Source organism: Austrofundulus limnaeus, unplaced genomic scaffold (assembly GCF_001266775.1).
Source record: "Austrofundulus limnaeus strain Quisiro unplaced genomic scaffold, Austrofundulus_limnaeus-1.0 Scaffold11, whole genome shotgun sequence".
Classification (NCBI taxonomy): Eukaryota; Metazoa; Chordata; class Actinopteri; order Cyprinodontiformes; family Rivulidae; genus Austrofundulus; species Austrofundulus limnaeus.
In genome coordinates this window covers 4,301,633-4,313,224 of record NW_013952413.1, presented here as the reverse complement: position 1 = coordinate 4,313,224, position 11,592 = coordinate 4,301,633, and the positions used below count along the sequence as shown (strand labels likewise).

Sequence of the window (11,592 nt, the reverse complement as noted above, 5' to 3'; positions counted from 1 at the left end):
GTGTGTGTGTGTGTGTGTGTGTGTGTGTGTGTGTGTGTGTGTGTACTTATGTAATAAAAACATAAAGATAGATGAAATACACAGAAAAAACACAAAGAAGTATCTCGTCCCACGTGTCAAAAGGGATCAATTTAAGACCAACAAATGTCAACAAATGCAGTCTTTTTGTTACTCTAACCTTTAGCTGAAAACAGAGTCTGAAACACAGGAAAAAGCTCTACCAGCTTTTTTGTTCAGATGTGGTAATACATTGAAAAAAAAACCTCCTTTTTTGAATTGATCCAATAAAGTTTAATTAATGCTGAGGTCAGCATGATCAGGCTGTGTCAAATTCTGTCCCCAGCCCAAGCTGAAAGGTTAATGTGGATCTTTACCTCGTTCATTTTACTATCACTCTTTCGCTCGTCTCTTTGGTGACTTTCAGAGATAATGAGAGGCTGTCGTTTGAGCCCTTTGAGGCCTCATATTGCTGTCGTAACTTAGCGAGAGGAGAGGAAAGCTTCATCAGCATGGGGAAAATTGGATTATGATTTGCTCTTAAGTGCTCCATCAGTCTAATTGCTTGTTACCTGGCTCTGCATCTCAGAGGCACATCGCGTCTCTGWTATGAATCATATAATCTCCTGAATCTTATTTGATCACTGATTGAGGGCTTTTTTTGTCTTAACAGTCATCTTGGCAGAGTGAGAAAAATATATTTCATGTTGTGTCACAGACTGTGTGAGAGCACTGGGATTGCATGAGTCTTGGCATGTTGTCATTGCTGGCTGGTCTCTGTAGTTATTTTTCTTTAAATGCCCTCCTCTTCAATTCTCTTCCAGTACGCAGATCAATTTCACCGTGGCCATCGATTTCACAGCATCTAATGGTGAGTGATGCTAACATCAAAGCATGTGTTCGTAGAGAAGGGCAAGAATAGATACTGAAGCTGTACTCTTGACTGTGGCATGTCCACTTTCTAAATCAATCATGAAGACACAAACAGGCAAACTGCACACATATGTCCAATAAAGTAAAGCCTTCTCCTGGGAGTTCTCCCTTTACAAAGCTCTGTCAGTACCCTCAGTATGGGATTTTTAAAAAAAAAATAATTCTCTTACTAAAACTGGTCAAAAGCTTTTGCACTAAATTTAAGAACAGACATTCATCTATCTTAACCAGTTAAAGGAGACATATCATGCTTTTCAATCCTTTTTCACATTTAAATAATTCAGTTGGGGTCTATATAACTGTATATAGAATGAATATATAATTTGTTTATATAGAACTGCAATGCTTTGGTCTGAATTCCTCCTTATTGTAACTCCACAAGCCCCTCTTTCACCCCTTTTCCCTTTTGATAGAAGGGTTTATTACTAAAAACTCTAACAATTTGATTCAACAATGTCACCATTAAAACATTTGTTCATCCAGCCTTGCACGTTGGAGCCAGAGTCTGACCCAGAGTGTTGGTCCATTCATTACAGTTCCACTGCAAATTTTGTGACTTATTAGTTCAGAAAACGTCATAAAAATAGAGAAAACTGAAAGGATTAAAAATATGAAACAAACAGAATATAAAGATTTCTACAAAGTACCGAGAGAGACTGAATTCATCTTTCCTGCACTCCTGTAAGGAAGACTGAAACTGACAATGCATAAGGTAGCTAAAGTTAAAACAGGAGACAGAAAAATGTAAAAACAGCTTGTGGCGGAAAAAAAACTATTAAAAATGTAATAAAAAGACACAAATGTGTCCAGTAAGGAAAAAGAACAAAACATATATATTTTTAAAAACAGTAAAATTTAAATGATGTGCTAAAATATATAATTTGTTGGAATTAAGCTGAAAAACTTAATATGATAAAACATGAGACAAACATCTCCTTTTTTCAATTAATTGATGCCTTTTATTTATTGACCCATTTATATATTTCTGCTTTTAATTTTAATTATGTCAGTTTCAGGCCTTCTAGATTTATTTATTTATTTATTTTTATTAAACCAGGCAAGTCCCATTGAGATCGCAGATCTCTTTTTCAAGGGAGGCCTGAGCCTGAAGGCAACCTATTGTACATGTTTTTAGGGGTGGGGGACACCGGAGTACCAGGAGAAAACCCACACAGAAGGACATGCAAACTCCACACAAAGAGACCCCTGGTCTGAACTGGGGATTGAACCCAGGACCTTCTTGCTGTGAGGCATCGGTGCTAACCACCAAGCCGTCATGCTGCCAGATGGCTAGAGACAACAAGTACACAACAAAATGCATTTAATGGATAAAAAAGTGGATTTTGCATGATATGTCCCCTTTAAAGAGATCTTTTACGTTGTTTTTTTATTTTATTTTGTGGAATGTTACGTGAAAATGCAGTGTGAACTCTGAGTGCTGAGCATAAAAACTGCTGATTTCAGGCTAACACCTTGAACATTGCAGAAATTTTAATTTATTACCAAAGAAAAACTGAAGTTTGACAGGGTTTTTGTTTTTCAGTCATTTATTTAGTTCAGCGAGTTTATCTTTTAGGTTGATTTCTTTCATGCTTTATGATTTTTGGTTCTTTTATTTTGAGATCTGTACTTGTGTTATCAGTTTTCTCTCTGTGACAGTTGTGGATCCATCTTTTGTTTCTCTCTTGTTATCCCTCTGTCAACAGTTCAGTTTTCTCCTCTGTCAGTTCCTGATTTTGCCCTGCCCACCCTCACCTGAGCCTTGTTGTCTCTCCCCAGGTGTTTGTCATTTCTCCCTCGTTAGTGTTCCTTTATATTCTGTGTCCTGTTGTTCATTTTCTGTCTGTGTGTTGTGTTCTTCCCACATCTGTCATGTTTGCTTTTTGTTCCAATGATTATTTTAGTACCTTTGCTGCCTTTTCAGCTTGGTTTTTTTTATTAATTAATTAATTAATTAATAAAATCCAAGTTCCTTGAGTCTTGTTTCTGCACTTCAGGTTCAACTTTCATCTACTAACATTATTTTTTTTTTATTTTACTGTGTCCTGTCTGGCGGCAATGTGAAACTCAGAATTGATGTGTCCAAATGAAACAGTTTTACRTTCACAAGTGCAGCATAATGGCATTTCACCGTGATTCTCCACTTGATATCTATTGAAACCTTTATTACCTCCGCCAAGGAGGTATGTTTTCGGTCAGGAATTTTTAAAATTTCTTTTAACCCTCTGAGCTCGAAAGCTGTGATGCACTGACAGGGCTTCAGTAAAATAAAAAAAGTGACAGCTTTCAGTGTTCTTTTGAACTGGATTGAACAGCAAATTTATTTACTTCCAAATAAAACCAGATTTAACGATGAATAATTTTTGCCATAATGTGCACATTTTTACGCATTTGGTGCGCAATTAGAGAATGTTGTGTGACCAGGAAGTGCGTGACTGCACCATGAAACCCATTTTTCCCATTTCCTCAAACACACCACACACCACATTTCCCAAACAACCAATCAAAACAGTTTCTCAGCCTTGCAGAGAGCTTCTGGCAAGGCCTCAAAGTTTGGACATGGGAGGAGAACAGATTCATTTCGGCATTTTGGAAGCTAACGGGTTAGTTTTTAGACCAGACAGTGTGTGAGTGTGTGCGCCAAGGGGGAGGAGGTAATGTTTTAATGCTGAAAGCGCTCAAACGCTGTATTTTGCGTCTCGCTTCAAAAAAAAAAAAAACCTTCATGAGCCGACTGTACCAGCAAGCACTTCATAAAGACAGTCAAACCATTACAAACTCATAAAAGGGGATAAAGCAGACGTTTTACACAGTGGAATGTGACTGATGAAAACTTAGGACAGGGCTATTCAATTGGCGGTCCGCGGGCCACATCAGGTCCACGAGAGACCAAAATTCGTTCTGCCAATTGGTTCATTCATCTCTTAAGCTCAAACCCCCAGTTTTCTACTTTAATGACTTTTTCTTTTAGTTAGACATGTTTGGTATCTACAGAACCGTCAGAATCTTGGCTACAAGCTGGTAAAAACCATTTCTATGCACACTAAAGACACTTAAAATGACAAGCAGTTGAAGATAAAACTATCAAAGTGAAAATAAAATTGGTTTAAAAAATTTGGCAAGTCAGAGATGTCAAAATAATATTTGTGTCAAATGGGGGGTATAATGTGTTCTTTTTGTTTTTGATAATGAGTAATTATCACTATTTTTATAGGGTTCTGTATGTTGTAATCATGATTAAATGCAGCAAACTAAACTATTAAGGTAACAGATCTTTGTAATACTTGATTTATTTACATAATAAATTTAATTGCTGGATGTTCGGCCCCTAAGCTGTTGACCTGCAGTTAACTGTGGCCCCCGGAGCAGTTCAGTTGAATAGCCCTGACTTAGGAGCTTAATCCGAGACCAGTTTCACACTGAATAACATCAGGTGACCAGTCTGACTTCTGTTTATTTTTTTTTTCACATTGGACTCCACCGGGAAGAAATCCCGTGCATACTGCCTGCTTAAATGCTCGCTACATCAGAACTTCATCGGCAAATGTATTTCCATCTCTGCTTTTGTACATTAACTCCATTACAGGATGGGGGAAATTGGTCTTGGTGGAGGTTTGCACTGTCTGAGTGCTTCTAGTTATAAATTATTTTGGGGTTAATTTGGAACATCTAACATTTTAAAGTTGATGTTTTTAAGGAGGCAGTTATTGGGTTAGATTTCAGAGTATATCATTTTCTTGCACTGATGACCAGAAATTTGTGTCACAAGGTCAAACTGAAACGTTGTCACACTGCCCTGCGTGTTTTAGAGGTCCCCCTGCTTTGACACACCTGATTCAAATGATTGCAGTTAAACAAAAGCCTGTTAATCAGTTACGTATCAATTTAAATCAGCTGTGTTGAAGCAGGGAAACATCTAAAACATGCAGGACAGTGTGCCTTGAGGACCAGGGTTGAAAAACACTGCTCTAAAGAACAAACTCTAAACTAAAAATAATTAAATAATGATCTTTACTGGGGTGTTCAAAAGCATTTCTACACTGCAATACTTTTTTATTCATGAAATTAAGTTAACATAATTTTGTATTATGTACAAATGTTGTAAAAATGTGAAAAAGTTCATTTGAAATTATGTAAAATAAAGCCGAATAAAATCTAATTGGTCAGAAGACAAACTGCATCTTGAACACATCATGTAGAACAACGCATAACGATTTGTTTAATTAATACAGTTTGAATGTTGGGAAATTAACCCTTAGAAATTAATATTTTGTTTATTTTATGACTTTTTTCTTAATCTCCATCATGAATAAATACAAAGGTAAGTTTGCCACTGCGGTCAAAATAAAAACCAGTAAATACAAAATAACGGCGGTGCTGATAGGGAAAAAACAGACACAAATAAATATTTGAATGACAATAATATTCATCTTTGCTGTCTTAAAACGTCCACTTAATAATGCTGGATGGGATGATGAATCATTTGTTGTTTCSTATAAGCTGAAAGCACTTATATTACATTTTGTTAGCACACTCCCTGACCCGTCTCTGTTTTCTCACCTACAATTTAACTGAGTGCACCATTTTCTCCAATACGTTCAAAACACCCCATTTGGGCAGTTAACACTAAGCGATGTGTTATTGCAGACGGGTTCAGAAAGAGGGTCAGGGTCAGAACATTACAGCTCTAATTGACGAGAATCATTTTAATTATGATCAACTTTTCGCCTCTGCAGTTAATGTGAGATTTTCATACCATTTCAAATGACCCTTTGATTGATAAATATGTCAACAGGAAATCCCTCCCAGTCCACTTCGCTGCACTACATGAACCCATACCAACTGAACGCCTATGCCATGGCCCTGAAGGCTGTGGGTGAGATCATTCAGGACTACGACAGCGACAAGATGTTTCCAGCTTTAGGCTTTGGAGCCAAACTGCCTCCTGATGGCCGGGTGTCCCACGAGTTCCCACTGGTGAGTTTCACTGTAGCGTTGATGGTTAGGGCATATTATTTGGCTCCTTTTGATTTATCATGTTTATGGATCTGAAGAAATGTTTCCATCAGAATCACAAAACTGCATTTTGTTTCCCTTATGTTCAGAAYGGAAACATGGAAAATCCTTACTGCAATGGAATTGAAGGCATCTTAGAGGCGTACCATCAAAGTCTGAAGACTGTTCAGTTATACGGGCCGACCAATTTTGCTCCCATAGTGAACCATGTTGCAAGGTGATAAACAACTTTTGCCTTATATTTTATAACAAAAACTAACGAAAATGTTCTGCTTTTAGTCAGAATGCTCAAAAGAGGGTTATTTACCTTTCTCTTTCGGTCAATAAATACTTGAAATTAATAAGTACCAGCAAAATTAATTTAGAATCTGTTCACAAAAAAAATAAACAAAGTGAGCAGATTATAACGTACTTCTTTATGTTGACATTAAACAGCAATCAGAAAACTGTGTGAACTCTGCCTAATACTCATATTTTATAAAACTATATTTATGAAAATGACATAAATCAGTTGATAGATTTATTTTTCTGTCTACTAAGTGCATATTACTGAGGCACTTTATTGAACTTGACTTGTAGAAATGAAACATTTTTCATGTTTGTGTCGTAAAATAATCTTTCACTGCTATTGTTCCTCTAAATCTCAGTCAGACTAGTTCATGTTTAACAACCTTGTTTGTCCGTATTCATGTATGCAGATATGCAGCGGCAGTGCAGGACGGCTCGCAGTACTTCGTCCTCCTCATCATCACAGATGGCGTCATTTCAGACATGGCCCAGACCAAAGAAGCCATTGTAAATGTAAGAATGGAAAGAAGTGCCTTTTTTCTGCTTTACAGTTATGTCTTGTATAATTTGTAAATACTTAAAATGACATGCTTATTGAATTCAAAAGGGGTTTGTGATGGAGGGGTTACTATGCACTGGCTTTTTGAAGTTTTCAAAATTTAGAGCCTTATTGTGGTGTTTTGGACACATTATTAAGCCAACTGTTGGTGATGGGTTGGTGAACAGTTTTCACAGTGGAGTCTCCATATTGTCAAACCATCATGTGGCTTTCTTCAAATTTCTCACAAGTCTCTGAGGCTCGCAGTCCTATCACTTGAATTTTAAACAAATTTGAAACATTTGTGCGACAGTTTTATTTCCTCAGAATTGTTACAAGAAGCTCAAACCCTTCTCAGTTCAGTTTTTGTAATTCTAGAGCTCTATTTTCAAACCTCCTCAAACTCTCCTAACAAACAAGGCTACAGAATGTCCAGAGCTTCTCATGCTGATGATGAAAAAAAGGTAAAGATGGGGCCAACTGCCAGTGTAGATGGGAAAGAAGTGGGTAATGAAATAATGTGCATAAAGGTTTGCAAGTTGTGTAAAAGAAAGCAAGTCATGGTTTTCAAAAATGGCCTCTTAAACCTGACCTCACTGGTCACAAACAGAATGCAACTGAAAATCGGCCTATTTTTAAGTGCAGTTTCCTCACTATTTTTTTTTTATTCTGCACCCCACACTTGCAGCCCAGTCAGACATCAACCAACTCAGAGCACAACGTGGATGTGACGGCTGATCTAAGAAAACTGCACAAATCAATACAGCATTACATTCAATCAGACGTTAAGCAACTCCATTTGGCAGTAATGGGTCTATAATTTAGAAAATTACCTTCATGTTGAAGGAATCAGACTAGTGATTGAGACCAGACATCTGGGCTTCACTGAAACAGCAAATCAAAAGAGAGGCTGAGCACTTTTGTTTGTTTGACCAGTTTTTTTATCCATTAAGAATAGTCACCGCTAGTTGGTTATTAGGAACAAGAAATATTAAAAGTATATCCTGAATAATATAAACAACAGAAAGCAGGTTGCTAATCATAAAATAACTAATCTTCCCCTCTAGTTTTTGCAAACTGTTTATGGTTGCCCACAGCTATCAAATCATGGTGCATTAATGTTCTCCCTGGTTTACAATTTTAGGAATTTGTAATTACTGTACAGAAAACATGTGTTTTCAGTCTAATATAAAAGCGAACATATTTTAATGTTGTTAAAGTAAAAAAAACCTCTCATTGTAAACCTTTTAATAGAAATAAAGACGTTTTTCACATTAAAAAAGGCACAAGGCTACATCCACACACAACTAGAAAAGAGCAGTTGATGCTGTAATATAAAGTGTATTTTTAACTAATTAGTTTTGGAAAATGTTAATTATGTTTGGTTTATTCATTACTCATGTATATGTGGGGATATTTCATTCAGCACAGGTAAACAGTGCGACTGAGGCTCTTAACTCAGGATTCCTGCAGGTTTTTGCAGATGTCACAGCAGTCCACGCGCAGCAGGAGCCCTGTGATAATAACAGCTGTTCTGCAATAATCCCCAAAGTCTTGGCTGTAGCAATGTTCTTCAAAGCAATGACAGTTCTGCCTTTATGTTTTGCCTTTGCTCAGAACTATCACATTTTATTATGTTTTTTTCCCTTTAAACAAAGCAAGAATTTTCCTCCCACCTGAAAACTATTAAAACTACTGTAGTTTAAAGGATCTCACTGCCTCCCTAAACAAAAGCACAAAACAATGATTTATTCCCCAGAGTTTAGTTTTTTTTCTTCCTGAAACTTGTCCTCACTTCAGTTTTTTTTCCTTTAGCTGTAAAAAGCAGATGGCACTCTTTCTGTTTTTTTGGTCTCTCCGTCTTTTCTCTGCTCTTCCTCCTCTCCCTCCTCCTCCTCAGCGTGCCACGGGCACAGAACTCCCAGCAGACTGGATTTAAAGGGAATTTGCGACTGTTAGTCAAAACCTTAGAACAGCCACACCTTCCTTTTAAGATCTTGCCTGCTGCTCTGTCTCACTGCCTCCAGAGTTTCGGACTCCTGCTGATGTTTGCTGCTTCCGCTGCTTGGCTCTCCGCAGGGTGATGGAGGACAGAGTGCTGCAGCTCCACAAGTGATTCATTCAGTAAATACACRAGGAACGGGTTCAGATAGAACATTTGGACAGTAAAGAAAAAAAAACAATTTGGTTTCTGGGTAAGCATGAGGCAGACATGCTAATGCAAATGTGATTCTGCCACTCTGCAGATTTCCACCTGTCCATCACCCAGCAGCCTCCTCCTCCTCGATTCTCATCTCTTTCTCTCTTTGAAAACATAATATGACTCACAARTAAAAATACTTTTGTTCTCCCTGTCTCTTGCTGCACATTTCACACAAAAAGATCTGAATCATTTTGTCTCTCCGTACTTCAGTCACCGCACTCAGTCAGTAACAAAATCCTCTGCTACTCTTTTTTTGTTTTTTGTTTTTCACTTCCTTTTCTCTTTTATCTGTGTGTACTCAGAGCTTTATCTAAGAGCAGGGACCCATCAGCAGCACTTCATTGCAAATCCTACATTGGTTTATTTTTTTGTCCTCAGCTAAATCAATAACTTTGTTTTTTTATATTTTTTATAGAAACTAAAGAAAGACACGCTAGTGTTAAGTCAAGTTTATGATGGAAAAAGGAGTACAGAGAAAATCTTAATGTGCAATCTAATGAAATGTGRATATCTACACAAATTCTGCCAGTGATATGAGAAAAAGAGTAATGTGTGAAGTCTGAATAGTTTTTCTGATGCTCACGAGTTTTCAGATCTGTCTTGAAATATTATATCTGACAAGCACAAATGAAAATTTCACATAGTAGCTTTCTGTGGCGCCTAAATACAGGAAAATCAACCACAAGGCAAATTATCTTATAGAAAAAACAATGCTGGTTTTTGAATGCTAATTCTCAATCTATGTTTACATGCTCATACACAAATTGCGCTCTTGAGAAAAAATGGCTAAACAGATGCTCAGTTTTGAAAACAAGCCTGGTTTATGAATCAGTAGTTAATCAGTAGTGAGGCTTTTGTTTTCATTGGCTGTCACATGATCCTTCTTCTGCTGACTTTTCTGCACAAGAACTGTTTTTGTTTGCAGTGCCACAAAACTCTGCCTCAGATGTTATAATAAACTTCTTATGTGATTTAAAGACTTTTGCATGATCTCTTTATGCAAATATTAGCAATCAATGTTTCCTTTTTATTTCTTAGTAGCTAATTCCATGCTCCTTGCTTCATTGGCATTTTGTATTTAATGGTTATGATGGATTAATAACTTTGCTGCTAGATAGTACATTAGCCTCATTTCTGAGGTTTTTTTTTAAATTATTTTAATCAGACTGAGCAGCTAATCTGAGCAAAACCAAATCCAAAGTGGATTGCTGACGTCTCAAAGCAGCTCCAGTTTCAGATATTTTACAACAGTTCATGAATCCTGTTTTCTAAATCTTTATGTTGGTCTTAACCTGGTCACAGGTTTGATGGTTTTATTGGCTCGTTCATCAAAAAAAAAAAAAATTTCCAAACTGTTGCTGTTTAAATAGACATTTACAACAGTAATATATTATTTGTTGCAGAACCTTTTCAAATAAACACCCTTTAAAAGATCAGAAATGTTGCTTTAAAAATTTTGGATTATTAAATTACAAAAATATCTTTACCCGTAATAAACATTTACTGTACATCAACTGATTCAGCTGTTTATTTTTTTTTTTTTTTTTTTTATCTTTCTCCAAACTGTTTAAATTTTATATCAAGTCATAAATGCCTGGGAAAAGGTAATGGAAAATGGTTTTGAAGACATGTTTTCAAATTTTCCTTTCTTCTGGGAGATGGTCTGGAATACGTAATAACACTTCACTTGGTGTTTTCTTTTAATTAYTTAGTCTAAAAACAGAAACTCAGAGATCTCAGTTGCCATGAAACCATTTTTGAGTTCATCATGAAAAGCCATCATCGTGTTCCCTTTTGCTCTGGTAACCAGGCAGACCAATCTGACCAATATGCAAGAAATAAATGGAAAGATTTTCATTTATTTATTTATTTATTTATTTATTTATTTATTTATTTATTTATTTATTTTACTTTTACACACAACCATGAGTGAAGACAAAGTGTTGTTAGTTTTTATGGTTCCAGCATGTTGTTTTAGATCTTTAGATGATGAGACATCAAGTCCATTAGCCTAATTTTTGTTCGTGGTCTAAAGTTATATTACAGTTATATTTCTGAACTGAATTTACGCAAGCAATTATAATTTACCCAGTAAAAGTAAAAGTAATTAGTGACAGCAGTTGATTTCAGTCACTGAACACAAAACACTAATTTGGAAAGTTTATTAACAATAATTGTTATACAGTGAAAATAAAATGTAGCAGTAGCAGGACTATTAAAAGAAGATTAATGTGTTCAAAACAAAGTAAGGGAATAATTGCATTCAACCTTTACCTGGTTAAAATCCAATAAAACCTTTGCATGCCTGTCGTCAAGCTTTCTTCAAGCACACACACTRAGATAAAGGATGATGGCTCGAGGTTGTCACGGTGTGAAGATGTCAGAATCAGTTAACTAAGAAACTCATCCCAACAAATCTCTCTGTGTGAATTTATGTAGAGAGCAAGCAGCCATAAAGGCACACACATCGATGACATCCAGCTTTGAAAAAGTTTAAAAGGCTAAAGTAGGTCATAGAAGACTGACAAGTTATTTATAACCATTTAATGTTCTGTGTGGGTTTCTGTTTAGCACACAAACATGTGGAAGTCTGTGAGTCTGAGTGTGTGTGTGTGTG

At 36.4% G+C, this 11,592-nt stretch overlaps 1 protein-coding gene across 3 annotated transcripts in view; it reads left to right on the top strand.

Moving 5' to 3' along the window:
- Nucleotides 1–11,592, top strand: part of cpne5b (copine Vb) — a 155,510-nt gene that overhangs the window by 135,975 nt on the left and 7,943 nt on the right. For all 3 annotated transcript variants that reach the window (XM_014002100.1, XM_014002099.1, XM_014002098.1), the window contains 4 exons: nt 822–868; nt 5,726–5,907; nt 6,036–6,163; nt 6,645–6,747. In XM_014002100.1, coding sequence (XP_013857554.1) covers nt 822–868; nt 5,726–5,907; nt 6,036–6,163; nt 6,645–6,747 — 460 coding nt within the window. The remainder of the gene's footprint in view (nt 1–821; nt 869–5,725; nt 5,908–6,035; nt 6,164–6,644; nt 6,748–11,592) is intronic.